The sequence below is a fragment of the Oryctolagus cuniculus genome, chromosome 11, assembly GCF_964237555.1.
Source record: "Oryctolagus cuniculus chromosome 11, mOryCun1.1, whole genome shotgun sequence".
Classification (NCBI taxonomy): domain Eukaryota; kingdom Metazoa; phylum Chordata; class Mammalia; order Lagomorpha; family Leporidae; genus Oryctolagus; species Oryctolagus cuniculus.
In genome coordinates, this window is record NC_091442.1 from 13,256,372 (window position 1) to 13,275,664 (window position 19,293).

At 61.7% G+C, this 19,293-nt stretch overlaps 1 protein-coding gene across 1 annotated transcript in view; it reads left to right on the plus strand.

Moving 5' to 3' along the window:
* CDH22 (cadherin 22) overlaps nt 1-13,061 on the plus strand; it is a 117,352-nt gene extending 104,291 nt beyond the window's left edge. The window contains exons 9-12 of the mRNA XM_051844977.2: nt 2,868-2,989; nt 3,077-3,194; nt 9,232-9,483; nt 12,175-13,061. Coding sequence (XP_051700937.1) covers nt 2,868-2,989; nt 3,077-3,194; nt 9,232-9,483; nt 12,175-12,725 — 1,043 coding nt within the window. The 3' untranslated portion in view covers nt 12,726-13,061. The remainder of the gene's footprint in view (nt 1-2,867; nt 2,990-3,076; nt 3,195-9,231; nt 9,484-12,174) is intronic.
* The last annotated feature ends 6,232 nt before the right edge of the window (nt 13,062-19,293 follow it).

Here is a 19,293-nt window from a genome sequence, read left to right on the forward strand (position 1 = left end):
CTCCCAGGTTATGGAAGGACCCAGTGAGGCCATAGATAAGAAAGGGGGTGATAAATGGAAAAATCCTACACAGAGCGCGAGGTGGATCAGCTGATGGAGTCTCTGTCTTATACCAGAGACATCTCAGGTGGTCAGAAAGGGATAGGAGGAGGCGAGTCAGAGGTGGGACATCTGGTTGGACCCCTGACTCCACGCCAGTCCCCGGGGACGCTGGTCTGCAAACTTGACGCGCAGCAGATTCCCCTGGGGGGCTTTGGGCTTGAGTTTTTAAAGGCTTCCTGGGTGACTGACCACAGCCAGGCCGGAGAACCGCGGCCACAGGGTCAGGAGCACTGGATGCTGACCTTGGAGGTGGGGGTGGGGGAGTAAGTGCCAAGGATTCCGGCCCCACCCCAGAGGGGCCCCAGGATAAGCTCTGCAGGTGGCCACCTGCGGTCACCCTGAGATCCGAGGCCCTCACCTGGGCCAGAGGGGCCGCGGCTTCCCAGAGAGGCGACGTCCTTTCAAAGAGGAGAGGCCAGGCAATGGTGGGGTCCTGGGGTCTCACGGGCAGTGGGACCAGTGGTCCAGCATCGCGGCTGCCCCACGAGCAGTCCGGCCTGCGCTATCTCCCTTCTCTCGGATCTCGTCTCCCCCCCCCCCCGACCCAGTCACCGCAGGGAAAGGGCACTCGGCCCCGGCTGCCCGCCCCCACCCGCCTGGGCGCCGGATCCTGGCTGCGAGCCTCCCCCACCCCCACCCTGCAGAACCCGCCGCCGTCTGTTGAAGTTCTCTGGCAGCGCGCTCTTAAAAATAACGGTTCGCCCGGCATTCCCAGTCACGACTCCTGTCTCTCACCCCCGGAGAAGCCCCTCTAATCACTGAGACGGCAGATCTGGGTGAGCTGAAAAGATAAGGTGCCCTTGGCTAAGGGGAACTCCGGAGAGGGGTCGGGTCTGAGTTAATTAGGGACCCCCCCACTCCTTCCCCGGCCCACCAGGAGGTGGCCACACCTGCCTTGCCGTCTCCACTGCGCTCGTTATCAACACACGAGCAGCTGCAGGCAGCATCCAGCGGGCCCCAGAGTTCAGAGACAGAAACTGATGGTTCCATTCCGGTCCCGCTTCCCCACAGAACTCAGTTTCCAGGCTGCCCCCGATCAGCCCCGTGCCAGCCCAGAGACCCCCATCATCCAAGTGGCTGTTGGAAGCGGGGAGGAGTTTGTCCTCCAGGGCCATCCCTGAGGTCACTGGCAGGTGGAGGATGCTGGGGCGGGTACCAAAGAGCCCCTCCCTCTGAGGGCAGAGGGGGCACCTGGCAGAGGGGATGGCGGCGAGCTGTGGCCCACCCTGGAGTCGCTTTGTGTCATCGCCGGGAGGACCCTTGGGGACGTCTCTATTGAACAAATCCCAGCACTTGCCGTGTGTGTTGTACACAGTTGTAAGTGCTCTGCCTACGTTAATCCGATCTGCTGCCCAACCACCCTGCTACTCTCAGACCCGTGAAAACAGATGCACAGAGAGGCCGAGTGACCGGACTTGGATCCCACGGCTCCCAGGCGGCGGAGGTGGACGTGGAAGGCCTGTGTGTCTGTTTACTTTCCAGGTGTGGACTGGGCAGGATGTTCAGGAGCTCACACACTGGGGGACACAGCCACACCCGGGACTCAAGCATCCTTCAGGCCCAGTCCCCTGGCTTCATTCATTCATTCATTCATTCAATAAATGTATTAGAGCCTTCTCTGCCACACCCCCAGAGACGCCCCAGTGGAGTGATGAAGACTTCATGGTTTTGCCGACCAAAGTGCATGTCCCAGACTTGTCTGGGTCATTCAGGATCTGGTCTTGAGAGAGCTTGTTTGCCAACTGACCAATTTTTTTTTTAAGATGTATTTATTTATTTGAAAGGCAGAGTTACAGAGAGAGAGAAGAGAGACAGAGACAGAGGGAGAGGTCTTGCATCTGCTGGTTCACTCCCCAAATGGCTGTAATGGTCAGGGCTGGTCAGGGCTGAGTAAGACCGAAACCAGGAACCAGGAACTCCATCCAGATCTCCCAAGTGGGTGGCAGGAGCCCAGCGCTCGGGGCACCTACTGCTGCTTTCCCAGGCACGTCATCGGGAACTGGATCGGAAGTGGAACAGCCAGGACTTGAACCGGCATTCCGATACAGGGTGCTGATGTCACAGGCAGCAACTTAACTTCCTGTGCCACGGCGCCGACCACAGCTGAGCAATTCTGCAAGCTCACTCGTGTCTTAGTTTCCCCTCTGCCATACGGGGCTATAAACTGGGCCCACCCAAAGGGTTTCTGATAATGAGCGTGGACGTTCCCCCTGCATCAGTGGACGTGGGGTGGAGCCGGCTGTGGTGGTGCCAGTGCTGGGGATGGGGCTGATGAGATGGGGCACTGGTGACCCTGGAGAGGTCACGGTAGCCACAGCGGGGCTGGTAGTGGAGGCTGGAATGGCTATGGGGAAGTGGTGGTGCTGTTGCTGCCGCCAAGGGGCCACTGCCAGCGGTGCTGATGGGGCTGGACCAGTGGTGGCAGTGGCGACGGTGACCGGGTGGTGCGGCAGGCAGGGGCGGTGCTGGAGTTACATTGGTAGAGGCAGTGATGATCAAGCTAACGGTGGTGAAGGTGAAGGTGGGACCGGTAGTGACGACACTGATCATGGTGCTGGCAGTCACCATGGAGCCAAGGTGGTGCTGGTGCCCCTAGGCTCCATGGTCATGGTCACGGCCGGGTGATGGTTACAGTGACGACTCCCAGTCACGGTCCTCGTCCCACAGGTCTCTCAGCGGGACCCCACTGGGAATCCCGTCCTGGGAGGGACAGGGAGCTGCCTGGGGCCCACAACCCACACCACGCTGCTGTGCTCTGCCTGCAGACAACCACGCCCAGCTGTCTCGGGCTTCCCTGAGGATCCGGATCCTGGACGTGAACGACAACCCCCCAGAGCTGGCCACACCCTACGAGGCCGCTGTGTGTGAGGATGCCAAGCCTGGCCAGGTACCGTGGAGGGGCTGGGGCGGGGAGGGGGAGGGGCGCACCCTCTCCCTGGGCCGAGTCCCCAGCAGCTCCGTCCTCGGCCCACAGCTCATCCAGACCATCAGCGTGGTGGACAGGGACGAGCCCCAAGGCGGGCACCGCTTCTACTTCCGCCTGGTGCCTGAGGCTCCCAGCAACCCTCACTTCTCTCTGCTCGACATCCAAGGTGAGTTGTCCGTGAGTCACAGAGCCTGGCCTCTCCCCGGGTGAGGGGTGGAGGGCGGGAGTTGGGTCTAAGGCTGTTTGCCAGCCCCTGGCCAAGCCCCCAAGCACGGCACAGTATGGGCTTCCCAGGAGAAGGGCTGGCAGATCCAGAGAGGGCGCCGATGAGGAGCAGGTGGGCCAGAGTCCAGGGCGGAAGGAGCCCTGTTCTCAGGCTGCCACAAGCCACACGCACATACTCTGCCCCTCGTGGTTTAAGAAGGCGCCTGCCACTTACTTCTCTTGGCAGCCTCAGGGCCACCTGGAAGGTGGCCGTCTCACCCTGCCCTGTGTTGTGGGTGATGACACTGGGACAGGGGTAAACGGAGCCAGCCCGGGGCCCTGCAGGGGGTCGGTGGGGGCTGGGAGTCAAAGCCACACCAGTCCCACATGTGGTATGCTTCCGCCTTAGCTCACCTGGCAAGCAAACGGAGAGGAGACCCCCCCCCCCGACCTGAGTTCCTCATGAAACCTGAACCCTTAAGAGATGAACTGAGGGGGAGGCAGGTGTCAATGGAGCAGGACTGAGGGATCCACGTCCGGCCCTGGCTCAGCCAATGGCAAGTGGGACCAGTAATGCCCCCACCCTGGTGGTTCAGCGGCCCGGTGAGATGAGGGTACCCAGGTACACTGTTAGGGCCACAATGTGTCGGCTGGTACGTTGAGCAATACTTTATTAAGCATGCTCTTGGGCATTTATAAAGACACACCCCTGTGTACTGGACTGTGCTCTGAGCCCCGGAAAGGCGATGGCAAACAAAATCCCCACTTAGTCTGTATTCTACAAGACAGAAATTGACAGGATTGGATGTGGACAATGCAGTCTCCACAGAGTGTGGACTTGATTTTGTTCAGGGCTGGACCCTGGGTCCTAGAGCAGTGCCTGCCACGCAGTAGGTGTGCAATAAAATGAGATTGGAGAGATAAAGCGAGGGCTTTCGAGGGGAAGCTGTTTTAAGTAGGGCGATCTGGGAAGGCCTGGGGAACCCACAGCGAGTAGCGGCCAGAACAAAATGAGGAAATGAGCCACGCAGATATTGGGAGAAAGAACCATCGGGGTGGAGGAGACAGCAGGTGCAAAGGCCCTGCGGTGAGAGAGAGGCTGAGATGTACAGGGAACAGATGGAGACCTGCGTGGCTGGAGCGTGGGGGAGACACAGTCACAGAGGCAATGGGGGCCGGGTCATGGTGGTTCCTTCTGGCCCTAGGACAGGTCTGGTACCCCCTCGAGACCCTGGTCCATCCCTCACTCCCCAGAGAGAGAGGCATGGTGGCCTCTGAAGCCAGACCCATCTGTTTCCCAGATTCCTGTTCAAAATACTTACCAACCAGTGCAGCTCAGATAACCAATTAGAAAGGCTGCAGTCTATGACCTGGGGCAGGACCCTCCCCACGCCCTCCACACCTGCCACTGTGGCCCGCAGGAACCCCGATTGCCTCGGGGGTGTTGAAGTTGGGGTTCTGTTTGCAGGAAAGGCTGAGGCGGCCAGCAGGCCTGGGGTGGGGCTCAGCCCCAGCCCGAGCAGTGGCTGTTTAAACCACTTTGGAAGCAGTCCAGCACGTTAACAACCAGTACAGCAACCGCTACTCATTATTCCGCTGGAGTCCTGAGCCGGCCTCGGCAGACGCAGATAACCCTGCCTCAGCCTCGCCAGGTTCACCAGCCCTGGGGGCCTGAGGCTCTGCCCGCAGCTGCTCCCGGGTGGCTGGGGGCCGCCAGAGCTCCCTTCCGGTGTGATCAGCCTGTGTGAGCTCTGGCGACAGGGGCGTGCTGAGGTCAGAGCACGGCAGAGGGACTCCCCCGCCTGCCCCTCGGTCCCTTCCCGCGGCACGCCAAGCCCCCTCCTCCTCGCCATATAAATATCCTAGGTGACACGCGGCTACCCCACCCCATCTGTTTCTTTGTACAAATTTGTAGCCAGTTTGGAAACGTGATTTATAAATATTGCTTTCGCAGCCAGGAATTGACACTGATGTATGTCAGGCCAGATGGATGGATGCAGGGCTGGGCGCGGGTCCCACCTAGAAGGTTGGGGTAGGGGTCTGGGATGGCCGCAGCCTCCCCAGCAGAACCCAGGAGGGCACCTGCTGGTCAGGGATGAGGCCAGGGATTCCCTGTCCGGGGCAGGAGGGGTGGCGGGCAGAGCTCGCAGAACGTACGGTTCCACGGCCCCCAGACAGCAACCCTGAGCGCAGCTGTCTGCTCTGGCTTGGCAATCAGGCCGAGCCAGTCGGTCAGCGCTCAGATCTGTCTTCTTTGGCTCCACTACCACTGTGAGCTCGCACCCCAAACGCATACTGGCTTCCTGTCCCGTCTTGCTACCCATGCTTGATCTTACATTACAAACCCCCGGGGCTAGCATGGGGGCTCGGCACGGCCAGGGACCGCATCTGCCTTGTCCCTTGCTGTACCCCAGGGTCCGGAGCAGTCCTGACGCGGAGCTCACGCTCCATGTGTGGTTCCCGCGGCATGAAGGATGAGTCACTAGGCTGCTTCTTTGCTCAAAGCCCACCGATCAACGGCCTCCCAATGCTTTTTTTTTTTTTTTAAGACTTTATTTATCTATTTGAAAGGCAAAGAGGGAGACAGATCTTTTGTCTGCTGGTTCACTCCCCAGTGGCTGCAATGCCTGGGACTAGGCCAGGCCAAAGCCAGGAGCCTGGAACTCCATCCGGGTCTCCCACATGGGTAGCAGGGGCCCAGGCACTTGGGCCACCACTCACTGCTTTTTCGGGAGTGTTAGCAGAAGTCATATGGACCTCCAGCATCACAGGTGGCAGCTTAACTCACTATGCCACAATGCCGGTCCCCTCCCATTGCTTTTAAGAAAATAACCTGGCTGGCACTGCGGCTCACTAGGCTAATCCTCCGCCTGTGGCGCCGGCACACTGGGTTCTAATCCCGGTCAGGGCGCCAGATTCTGTCCCGGTTGCCCCTCTTCCAGGCCAGCTCTCTGCTGTGGCCCGGGAAGGCAGTGGAGGATGGCCCAAGTGCTTGGGCCCTGCACCCCATGGGAGACCAGGAGAAGCACCTGGCTCCTGCCATCGGACCAGCGCAGCTCCAGCCATTGCGCCTATCTAGGGAGTGAACTAGCGGATGGAAAACCTCTCCCTCTCTCTCTTCCTCTGCCTCTCCCTCTCTGTAACTCTGCCTTCCGAATAAATAAATAAATCTTTAAAAAAGAAAAGAATCCAGGGGCCAGCACTGTGGTTTAGTGGGTAAAGCTGCCACCTTCGGGCACCAGTTTGATTCCTGGCTGCTCCACTTCCAATCCAGCTCCCTGCTAATGCACCTGGGAAGCAGTAGAGGATGACCCAAGCCCTTGGGCCCCTACACCCATGTGGGAGACCTGGAGGAAGTTCCTGGCTCCTGGCTTCAGACCTGCCCAGTTCTGGCCATTGAGGCCATTTGAGAAGCGAACCAGCAGATGGAAGATCTCTCTCTCTCTCTCTCTCTCTCTCTCTCTCTGTAAATTCAGAATGATTGCCTTGGCCTCTAAGGTGCCCCATGATAAGCCCCAGTCTCCCCATCCAGCCTCAGCTTGACTCACCCATACCATCACCTCATTCCTGCAGCCGCCAAGGGTTGCTTGCAGTTCCTGGAGTGCATTGTACTTCTTCCAACCTCAGGACCTTTGCACAAGCTGTCCCCTCTCCCAGAACTCACTGCTCAGGGCTTAGGGATAATACCTTCCAAGAAGGTCTCCCTGGCCTCCCAGGCTGGGTCATGTCCTCTGTCCTGTGCCCTTCCTGTATTTCCTGAACAGCACTCCCAAGGTTTGTAACTATCCGCTGAGCTGCGGGCTTACTTGATGCATGTTTGTCCCTCACGTGAGAACTCGCATTCTGATCCAGCACTGTGGCCGGCTTAGCTCTCAGCGGCCCCCGTGGCTAGCATGGTCCCGGCACATGGTAGCCTGTGAGGATTTGCTGGAAAGAAGGAGAGGGAGGAAGGGTGGATGGAGGATGGGCAGACGAAGCCACTGGATAAACTCGGACCAGACACTTCCCAGGGCCCACCTGCATGAAATCGGGCTGAGGCTACACTCTCGGTGGCCATGAGGCGTGGGCCCGGCTTTGTGTTTCAAGTGGCCACAGAGTCCATGATGCACAAAGACATCCAGTTGCCAACCAGTGCACAGGAGTCCCGCCCCGTCCCCTCTCTCCTCCCTCTTGCCCTGGAACCTCCCTGCCCCGCCAGCGGAAGGCAGATACGTTCACAGCCCGGGCTGCCCCACCCTCAGACAGCAGGGCTGGAGTTCCAGCCGGAGCTCCAGGCGCCCACCCAGAACCACAGGCGGCCCCAAAGTTGCAGCTTCTTCAAGCATCGTTCTTGAAGATCGGCTCCGTGCCAGGCCTGGCTCCCGGGGCGCGGAGACACCGACACACGGGAACGTAACACAACGTGACAAGGGCTGTGACAGCACTGTGCAATGCACCTGCAGAGTGCGGGGGGTGGGGGGGGGCTGTAAATCCTCTGTTCCCGGGGAGGCGGAGGACGGAGGCCACAGGAAAGAAGGTGACATTTAGCTGCAGCGTGACGGATGAGGAGTTTGCCCGGGCAAGGAGGAGGAGAGGGCGTTCCAGGCAGTGGGGACTTGAGGGTAAAGGCAGGGCAGCCGAGCCTGGGAGCAGGTGCACAGGGCAGCAGAGGAACGTGGGCAGAGCCGGAGACAATGGCAAGTGGCATTGGCACAGACAAACGCTAATCAGGGTTTTGCGCCAATTACACATTTAATCCTTACACCTATGGGACCCCCTCTTTCCCAGTTTACAGATGAGGGAAAAGCGATCCAAAGAAGCTGAGTGAGATTCCCAAAACAGTAAATGATAGGCTTGGACATTTGAGTGGGAATTTTCAAAGGTGTATCAATGTAGAATAATCGCGTGGACCCCCACGTGCCTGCCACCCTGCGAGCAGCCTGCAGCGCAGGGCCAGTCTTGTCCCATCTGGACTCCCGGGCACTTCCCAGATGGCCCAAGGTCACAATCAGCCTTCCCCGGGGGCTCTGCCCCCGCCCCCGCATTGTGTCCATGATGAGGAAGTCCAGACCCAGGGGCTGCCGGGCAGGGGCTGGGCTGGGGAAGGGACCCAAGGCCGCACAGGCTCAGGCCAGAGAGAGCAGCCTGAGGGCGGAGGCAGGGAGCAGGAGCCCCTGTGCAGACTCGGCTGTGAAGGATGGAGCAGCCTGGGTCAGCGCTGGGTGCGCTCTAGGACCATGCTGCACGGAACCGAGAAGGGCCACTAAAATCATCCAGGTCATGGGAGACCTGTGTCTAACAGGACAGGTGTGGAGGACGCAGGAGGGGCAGGGAACGGCGCCACGTGTCCCTGAAGCCCCCCCCCGCCCCCATGCCCCTGAGTCCCACGTGGCGTTCCCAGCCGCAGGCTGCAGCAGTGCCCTAAGTACTGCGTGTGTCACTTCACCGCCCTCTCTGGTCACCTCTGAAAAAGGAAAGACGCAGGGGAGCAGCCCAGGGCCCCCAGAGGCCGTGCCCCGGCCCTCACCAAGCCTGACCTTGGCCTTGAAGGACAGAAAGATGTTCCAGCTGAGACCGCCGCCAGGCAGCGCTCCCAGCCCTTCTCATGACCTGGGACTTGTCAGGGCCCCGCAAACCCAGGCTCTGACCAAGGGTCAGAGTCCAGCGGGGTGGCATCGAGGATAAATACAGGCTGCCAAGACGAACGTTGAGAAAAGAAATTGACACAGCTGGGGACAGGACCTTGGCACAGCTGGAGACAAAATTTCAGACAAGCTGAACACAGAATCCCAGACAGCTGGGGCCAGAACCTGGCACAGCTGAGAACAGCATTGCAGGCGGCGTGGCTGCTGGGGGCAGAGTTGGGGGATAGCTGGGAGCAGAACATGGGGAGATCAGGGACTGTTGTCATGAGTAGAGGGGGAGGCAGCAATGTGGGGATCAGGGAGACTGGGACAGGATGCGGGGCTGATCTTGGGCGGGCCCAAGTCACATGCCACCGCCCATCCCTTTCCGGACAGACAACACGGCCTCGGTGCACACACAGCACGTGGGCTTCAACCGGCAGGAGCAGGACGTGTTCTTCCTGCCCATCCTGGTGGTGGACAGCGGGCCGCCCACCCTGAGCAGCACGGGCACCCTCACCATCCGCATCTGCGGCTGCGACAGCTCGGGCGCCATCCAGTCCTGCAACACCACTGCCTTCGTCATGGCGGCCTCCCTCAGCCCCGGCGCCCTCATCGCACTCCTGGTCTGCGTGCTCATCCTGGTCGGTGAGTCCACCGCAAGCCGCCCACCCCGACCCCCACCCCAGCCCCAGGCGTGGCACCCTTGGGGGGGAGGCGCCAGTTTCCCCGCTCCAGACATCGGGGCCTCCTGCCTGGGCACAGGGGCTCAAGTATGTGAGCAGTCGGCTCCTGCCTCCCAGGGTCCACATTAGCAGGAAGCTGGATTGGAAGCAGAGCCAGGGCTCAGAGCCGGAACTCGAACATGGATGCAGGCATTGCGAGAGGACCTCAGCCAGCATCCAAACGCCCACCCCAGCGGGTGTTCTCCGTCCTTCCGCGCCTGTAGTCCTTTTGTATTCCCTGGGTACCACTGCTGGTGAAGAGAGCTCACGACCACACGGCTGTTTTTCAAATGGGGGAAGCGTGCCTCGCAGAGGTCCAGTAGCTTGGGTAACAGAGCACCGGGCGTCTTCTGACTTGGAATCGGGACTGCTCGGGCTGTCCCCTGCCTCTCTGACTATACCACCTGCCATGAATCTAAGCTGAGGGCCAAACGTCGGGGCCCCTCGGGCAAAATCTTAAGACACTGGGGAGTGGGGGGGAGGTGCACGTCCAGCCTCATCACCAACCCTCTGGACACCAAAGTGTCCCCTTCCCCGTCCCCAGATCGGATTCCCGTGGCCATATGCCACTGCCGCAGCTGTGGCCACACGGGCGCAGCACGGCCTCTGCTCTGCCTCCGGGGACGCACGGCCTCACGCAAGCCCAGGGTGCGGATCGCAGCTTTGCTCAGCTGCCTCCCAGCCCTCGCTGCCCACAGGTGAGGCCGCTGCCCCCGCAAGGGCCTGCCGTGGCCAGGCTGCATGTCCCTAGGTCCCTGCAGAGGCCCGGGCCCCCCCGGCTCCTCGCCCCAGCCCAGGGCTCGGAGCCCTTTTTTCCAGCGGGTGCACTTTACAGCGGTCTCATTTTCTGAGGCAGTGCAAACAAATTTCTGCCTAATTGCCCACAAACGGAGAAAGTGCACATCGGTGCTGTAAAGGTGACGGGCGGAATCGCTGATCAGGCCTGGCACATCTGTCGCCCGCCGCCCACGAGCCCTGCCATCTGCTCTCGCGGGCGCCCTCCTCGGCAGCCCAGCCCCCCGCTCCCCAGGCCGTCCATCCATCTTCCCCACTTCGCTCCTGACACCTGCCTTCGCCGGCGGCCTCCCTGGGGATCCGTCCCTGGCCCTGTCATAGCCACCTTGTTAGGAGCTGAGTTGGGATGCTGCCCCATGGCCCTCGCAGCTGGCTCTGGCCACTGGGCCAGCCGGGGCAGCAGGAAGAGGCCCGTGCCTGGCGCAGTCACCAGCACGTGTCCATCCGTCCTCCTCCAGCCCCCAGAATGCACTGCTGTATGCACCTGCGTGGCCCTCCCATGACACAGACTCAGTGAAAGAGAGACTGAAAAACCCCAAGTCATTGCAAAGCTGGAGCTGACCTGGGGGCGCCTGAGGACTGGGGAGACGGACCCGTTCCTCATTCACCCTCGGCAGCTCACGGTTAAGATCCTCCTGGTCAACCAGGACACTGTGCTGAGCAGGAAGTTGGGCGGATGGCGTAGACTTCAAGGAGGGGGCCAGGCCGTGGACCAAGAGCCGTGAGCCTCTGACAGGGGCGTAGGCAGGAGCACAGCAAGAGAGGCCAGGGTCCGCACCACGGGACACCCGAGGCCCTGGTCTGCACCACGGGATACCCGAGGCCATGGTCTGCACCCTGGGACACCCGAGGCCATGGTCTGCATGGGATACCCGAGGCCCCGGTCTGCACCCTGGGACACCCGAGGCCCCGGTCTGCACCCTGGGACACCCGAGGCCCCGGTCTGCACCCTGGGACACCCGAGGCCATGGTCTCCACCCTGGGACACCCGAGGCCCTGGTCTGCACCCTGGGACACCCGAGGCCATGGTCTGCACCCTGGGACACCCGAGGCCCCGGTCTGCACCCTGGGACACCCGAGGCCCCAGTCTGCACCCTGGGACACCCGAGGCCCCGGTCTGCACCCTGGGACACCCGAGGCCCCGGTCTGCACCCTGGGACACCCAATGTGCACCCACCGTGGAGACAATCACGGTTGCAAGAGGAGGAAGGGGTGGGAGTTGGGGGGAGGGGAGGGGACCACTGAGTCCTGGCTTTAAATGAGAGGCCAGGGGCGAGCACCCACTCCTGCCTTCCATTGGCCCAGGTCCATTCAGTCCTTCCTGGGCAGGCTTTAGTGCCCACTGCAGTGCAGGCAGGAAGCCAGGGGGTGTGTGTCTGGTGGGGTGGGGAGGGCGGGCTGGCAGACACGCTGACACAGCAGGGAGGGGACAGGTGTGGCTGTCCCATGTGGGCGGCCCCTGCAGGCCTGGCAGGACCTGAGGGTTTGCGTTCCCAGGGGCACACTTGGAACAGGTGTGGTGGAGGGAGGAACCCTTGAGGTGAAGGCCTTGAACCTGGCCTGCAGCTCTCAGGGGACAGAGGCAGCTGAGGGTGAAAGGTCACGGTCAAGGATGGCTTTCGGCCCTGCTCCTGGGAGTCCCCCAGCGCCCAGAGTCCTCCCGAGGGTATCTTTTCCTGGCTTGTGAATGGAAACAGCAGGGCTTAAACGCAGCCCCACGACCACTAAAAACGCTAACATCGCTCGCGGCGTGGGGGGGGGGGCTGGGCGGGGCTGGGCGGGGCCAAGCCCTCACGGCGCCCCCCTCTCTCCTGCCCAGTGCTGGTGCTGCTGATCCTCACCCTCCGGCGCCACCACAAGAGCCACCTGAGCTCGGATGAGGACGAGGACATGCGGGACAACGTCATCAAATACAACGACGAGGGCGGCGGCGAGCAGGACACGGAGGCCTACGACATGTCGGCGCTGCGCAGCCTCTACGACTTCGGCGAGCTCAAGGGCGGCGACGGCGGCGGGGCGGGCGCGGGCGGCGGGGCGGGCAGCCCCGCGCAGGCCCGGCTGCCCTCGGAGCGCCTCCCGCTGCCGCAGGAGCCGCCGAGCCCCGAGCCGGACTTCTCGGTGTTCAGGGACTTCATCAGCCGCAAGGTGGCGCTGGCGGACGGGGACCTGTCGGTGCCGCCCTACGACGCCTTCCAGACCTACGCCTTCGAGGGCGCGGACTCGCCGGCCGCCTCGCTCAGCTCGCTGCACAGCGGCTCGTCCGCCTCCGAGCAGGACTTCGCCTATCTCAACAGCTGGGGCCCTCGCTTCCGGCCCCTGGCCGCGCTCTACGCCGGCCACCGCGTGGACGACGAGGCCCCGGCCTCCTAGCCCCGCACCCTCCCGGGGCCGGCCTTGGCCCGGGGACACCGCATCCCCCCTCTCCCACCCCTCATTCCTACTCCCACCCAGGGCAGCCGGGCGGGAGGGGGCACTGGCCAGGGGCAGACCCCCCAGACCCGCCCGCCTCCTCCGGGGGGTGCAGCTCTGGGGACCCGAGGTGCGGAACTGTGACCAACGTCATTAAAGCTGAGACGACACCCGGCACCGCGTGGCTCTGGGGTCTGCAGGGCGGGGGGCGTCGTAGCATTGGAAGGGGGCAGGCTGCTGCAGCCAGAACGCCCCCAGCCCCATTAGAGCTAAGAGGATAAAAAGGCTGTGCATTTACTAAGCGCCTACTGTGTGCTGGAACCATCTCATCGTCATGGAAACCACGAGGTGGGGTCCTGCAGGTGGCAGGTGAGGAACCTCCCCCAGAGAAGTGGCTGTGGCCAGGAAGTGGGCAGCCCTGCCTGGCCCGGGGCCTCTGTGAAGTGACGTTCACAATAGAACCTACCCCAGAGGGTTGGGAGAGTGACGGAGCTGATACTCATCCAGTAGTTAAGACAGCGCCTAGCACACAGTAGGTGCTCAATAAGTGTTTGCCTCTGTCACCGCCCCAGCCTGGGCGTTACTAGAAGCACCATGAGTCCCCGGCTGCCCTCCCCACCTTCCCAGCATCCCCAGGGTGCCGGCTCCGGAACCTGCCCTGACTGGCACCGGCTGGAGACGGCTTCCGTGAGCCAGGAGGCTTGGGCACCCCGGACCACACTTAGGGGGCCAGCGAGGTCCAAGCCTTGCTGCTCCGGTCTTAGGCTGCCGGGAGGCGGAGGGGCCAGAAGCTGCTGGCTTCCGTGGGGACCTTGTCTCTCTGGGCTGGGCACTTCTGGCTCTAAAGCCACCCCCCCACACACACACGTGACTCATTTACCCCCTGCTGGTCTGATGGGGACCCCAGCTCCTGCTGCTCACGCATCCTCGGCTGCCGAAACCTCAGTTTTCTCATCTGGAAAATGGGACTGATGCGAGCCTGCGCCTGAATGTGTGTCACGGGGCTGCAAGGAGGTGCTGGTGTGAAGCGACCACCTCGGTGCCCTCCTGACACCGGAAGTGCTCCGCAGGTGCCGTTGGCCTTATATTTCTTCACCCTCCCTGGCAGCTCTCATTCATTGTCTCATCTGCCAAGGTGCACTGTGATAGATTGAGACGGCCAGTACAGCCCGAGTGCCTTACCTGTCGGCCCACTTCACAGAGGAGGAAGCAGAGGCCCAAGGTCACCAGATGACAAACAGCTCAAAACCTAAAGGCTGGGGGAGAGGGGGGAGAGGGGAGCCGGGGGAGGAGGGTCGGGGAGCAGAAACAGCCAGCGATGGTGCATTTGGTAAGCGCCATCGCAGAGTTAATAGAACAAGGTCCTGGAAACCCTGAAGAAAGATTGAATCATTCCTAGAGGGCTTCCTAGAGGAGGTGACTTCAACTGGGTCTTGAAGAATGAATATGAGATGGGCACGCAAGAGCGTGGGAGGCCAACAGACAATCAGGTGCAAAGGGAGGGGGAGAGGCAGGCGACATGGGGCAGCTTGAGGGGGGCCATGCGGTCCCAGGAGTTGGCTCTCGGGGTGGAGGCACGCAGAGGGGTGAGCAAGGAAGTCGGGGGGTGGGTGGCGAGAACTTGGAGGCCAGGGGAAGGGACCATGATGCCCGGCTCGGCTTGAGCGTCTTCTGAGGCCCTCCAAGGTGGCTGATGGCGGGGTTCGGAAATAGCCCCGGGGCGGGGGAAGGTGTTGGGGACCCCTAAGCCACAGTTCCTGCAGCTGCTGCTACAGGTGGGCGCGTTGGGGACCAGTAGGGAGGCGTGGGAGCGTCCCCCGTCACGGCAGTGTCTCAGCCAACAGTCCTGGGCTCAGCTGTTGCTGTCTCCGGTGCAGAGGGGAAAGGGAGACTCAGATGAAGAGAGACAGGTTCAAGGCCACACGGGTGGTGTGCACCCGGCCGCGACAACGCAGGTCCCCTGACTCCAAGTCTGTTCTCCCACCCACACTGGTCGCTTTGACAAACTGTGACCTTGCCAGGAAGGAGGTCACAGGAAAGTCCCACGTCCAGAGAGACACATGGAGTCCAGGTCCAAACCCCAAAGTCCCACGGGGCGGGAGATCTGGCGGGAAATAGAGACCATGATTCATCGAGAGTTCCCTCCTCTCGCCCTGCCCCTGCCCTTTATCCCCGGGTGACTGTGGCCAACTTCCTTGCCTCGCCGAGCCTCCAGCTTCTCACCTGCACCGCGCACGTGCAGAACACATGTTCCATGAGCCCGTGGAAGCGTGAAGTGCTGGGACGGCCGTGGCTCGGAGCACTGCACATCACCGATCCCGTCCGATCCGTGGCAACCCAACGGGGCAGCCCCTGTAGTACAGGTGAGGAAGCTGGGGCGCAGAGCAAGGTAACTTGCCCAGAGATCAAACAACAAAGAAGTGGAGATGCTAAAATCTAAACTCCGGGGCTCAGACCCCAGAGCCCACCCCCGGGGCAAACCTGGGAGCTTCCGGGAGTCACTGTGCCCCCGTCCTCTCCCCACCTTGCACGGCCCCGCGGGAACCCCCAGGCCTCCAGGACTTGTGCCCGTTCCTTCCAGGGTGCGGCGGGAGGCGGCAGTGCGCACTTGCTGTCTGCCCGGGCGCTGAGCCAGCCTGCAGGGAGTCCAGCCCCTCCACGGGGTCGCCCAAGGCGCCCACTCACGCCACGCACCTCGTGCTCCTTCCTGCGGACTTGGGGTCACAGCGAAGGGGCCTCCTGTGGGGACACAGCCCCATGGTTCCCCGCAGCCTCCCCCAGAATTCCAAATCATCTCAACCCGGGAGAGCCGGCTCTGTCATGGAGCCTGAGGATGAGGGACTTCCTTTCCCCAGGCCTGCCTGCCTCCCGAGGCACAGGACAATGCAAAGGGGGAAAATTAGTCTCCTTGATCACCGCATTACCTTCACCACCATTATCACGGGATGAAGGAGGGTTCAGGGTCCTGAGCGAGAACTGATGCGTCACTAGCCACGAATTGCAGAACCAAGGACGCTGACCACGTGTGCACCCTTAGGTAGCACTTGCTGCGTGCCAGGCGCTCCAGCCCACACTGCACATGGCTCACACTCACACGGGCCCTGCTCCCCATGGAGGCACTGGGCGTTCACTGCCCTCGGCACTGTGCTCAAGTGGTTGTGTTTTCAGCAGGTGCTTTTATCAGCTCTATTTTCTGAGCATGAGCTGAGGGACCCGGTGGACTCGAGACTCGCCAGGGGTCAGGACCAGGCCACGTGCACCCCCGCCACAGCTCCGCTCAGGTCCTGGGCGACTCAGACTCTGAGTAGAGGTTCTAGGGGGTGGGCTCTGGAGAGGAGAGAGGCAGAGGGAGACGGGGAGCTGTCTGGGCTGGGTGGCAGGGCTGGGAAGCAAGGGGGGAGGAGGCTGGTCACAGCCCACGCTTGGGCTGCGGACATGCGCCGGGACGGTGGGAGGCCAGGACTGAGCACAAGAGGTCAAGTACTAACCTCCTGCCTGCAGAGGCAGACAGCTCTGAGAGCCGCCTGCTGTCACAGGGGTGGCTGAGCGCCCGCACCCGTCAGCCAAGCCAGCCGTCATCGCGGCCCACTGCCGGGTCACGAGTCAGCAGCTCCACTTACCTCCTGCCAGCGACCGCTCGCAGGCCAGCTCTGTCACTGGCCGCTGAGCCTCCGGAAAACGCAACTGTCAGCCCTTACTGTGAGGGGGGAGGGCTCACGGTCCACTGCCCGCGCGCTGGTGTGCACTGTGCACACGCGTGCATGCTCACAGCCACGCACACAGAGCACACGGGTGTGCAAATGTGGCTGCGTGCCGGCACGCCGTGCAGGTACTATAGGCAAGCTCTAGGTGTGCACACGTGTGCTCTCTGGATTTCCATGGCTGGGGTCTCTTGCACGCATGTCCATGCGTGTCCAGCGGTACTTCTCGATGAAGGAACGTAGTTCCCCGTCCAGGGATGCACTCAGACGCATTCACGTGGCCCCAGAGACTCTCATTCAAATACACAAGACACGTGCTCCTTCCAGCGTGCTTGTGCGCCGTGCATTTCTGCACGCGTGCATGCCCGGGAAAGCGGGCGCAGCCCCAGCAGCAGTCATTCCAAGCTCACTTCGCGGGCGCGACGCCCACAGATGTCCTTGCACATGTGAGCACGTAGGTCTGTGTGTGCGGACGTCATCTGCGTGAACCCCTACAGACATCAAACGCATCCTCCCGCGAGCGCTCGGCTATGCACCAAGTGCACACGCGTGCAATGCCCAGCATCCTCGGGCATCTGCTGGCCTCCGCCCACGGCTCGCAGCTTCCCAGACACCGTCCCCGGGCCCACCGGAGTTCACCACAGGCATGCCCGCGTGCCTAACTCCAGCAACAAGCACGCAGGCGCACAGCCGTGTGCCTCCAAAGCCCGCCTCCCACACGTGTAGGGAGTCAGGTCCCCGGCACGTGGAGGCACACACGCCCCCCCCCCGGGTGGGGAGAGGGGGGGCGTGCCCGAGCCCCAGATTGTCAGGTGTGCTGGGGACAGCAAGAATGGTGCCCACGTGGAGAAATCGCTGTTCAGGCAGAATTGCATCTGCCACAAACTTCTCATCTGCTGTGCAAATGATGATTAAATGTTATTGTGCCGGAGAAACCGGCAAGGAGGGAGTGATTAGCTTTATTGTCAGGAAGGACTCCGCGGGCTCCGGCTCCCAACGCCAAGGCTGACTTAACCCTCTGTGTGCTGAGGGGCACCACGCTCAGACAGGGCTTGCACAGGACGAAGGCGAGAGAGGGAGAGAGGGAGAGAGGGAGAGAGGGAGAAGGGAGAGAGGGAGAGAGAGAGAGAGAGAGAGAGAACAGCCCTAGATGCAGCTGGACCACCCGAGGTGCGGAGAGCGCGGTGGAGGGGGTCCTGAGACCCATCTGGCTCCTGCGGCCCCGCCCGTCCTGTGCAAGGTGGCCTGGGACTCCCCATTCCTCGCATCAGACAATGTGTCATCCCTCCCACACCCCCAGGAGGAGAGAGAAACGCGCGGGCAGCCCCTCGGCACACGCGGGGCTTCTTGTGTGGAGAAGGGCGTTCCAGGCCTGGGAGGCGGCCTCCGCCAGAGGCAGGCGCAGGCGCAGGCAGAGCTCACAGCGGGCAGGGCCCTGCCTGGGTCGGTCGGGGGCCAGATCGCAAAGGGCCCGCCTGGCAAACCCCTTCAAAGAACTGGCCCTTTTCCTGGGGGCTGGGGGGGAGCCCTGAGAAGGATGTGGACAGCTTGACAGAGAAAGCAGGGCAGCGGGTTAGACGTGAACTTCAGCTGGACAACAAACAATGCTTCTCCCGTCAGGATCCTAAGTATCCTGCAAGACACAGTCCTGCTAAAAACGCTGAGGCCTTGTTTATCTGAAATTCACGTTTTACCGGGAGCTCTGCAGTTTTATTTGCTCAATCTCACAGCGCTGTGCATAGAATCACATCTTAGAAGGATCACCTTGGCCACTGCACCCAGGGTGGATTCGAAGATCAAAGAGAAGAGGAGACCAGTGCAGGTGGGGGAGGAGTCACAGTCTCGCCTTCTTCCCTAATAGGAGTGCCCCCAATTTTTATCTGGGCTCCTGACCGTCTTTCACAAGGGCCACATGCCCTGGCTTCCATCACAGCTGGGCAGTGTATGGCCTGGGTCCCAGTCAATATGATCAAAGCAGAGTATCATGCGGCAGACTCTGGGTTATCTCCTTGGAAGACTACTGACCCATGCCTTTCTGCTGGCTGAACATAGCTGAGATGGCTGGAGTGCAAGCAGCCACCTTGGACCATGAGGGCAAGGGTCATGCCCCATGAATGTCCAGATAGCAACCTAGAAGGAGGTGTATTTCATTTCTCCTCTCCAGAACCGGCTCCATACCAGCTCTGAAGTCCCGGCCCTGATTGGGTTTCTAGGAGAGACATAGAATTCCAAAGCGTGGAAGGCACAGTTACTTTGGTTCTCCATCCCAAGCATTGAGCTGAATTCTACCCAATACGGGAGGTGACACCGGAACCTCAGAGGCTTACACTGGGTCAGAAGGCGGGAGTTGGCGGTTGACTGACGTGGGAACGGCGGGCGGGGGAGGCCGCAGGCTTCAGGCTGGAGTGACAAGGGCAGTGGCACTGGTGACGAGCGGGGAGCCCAGCAGAAGCCTCAGCTCTCGGCTCAGTGAAATCACTTGGATTTTGGACGCACTGGGTGGGAGGGGCCTGATGGCCACGCACAAGACAGGAGATCCATGGCTGAGATGCGGAGGGGGAAGGGAAGGAAGGCGAGGCTCGCTGGAGCCCGTGTCTCGGGCAGCTCCGGGAGACAGGAGAGGGCCGGGGTGAGCTCCGAGGAGCACCAGGGTCGGGCAGAGGAAGGGCCACGCGGACCTCAGTTTCTCCAGCCATAAAATGGGAGCAGCCGAGGGGCTGGTCCACCTGACCCCTGACCCTGACCCCTGACAGACGCCGGAGAAGTCTGAGTGGTCTCGGGACGAGAATTGCTCCAGTGTGGGATTCTGCTGCTTCTTAGGAAATGGG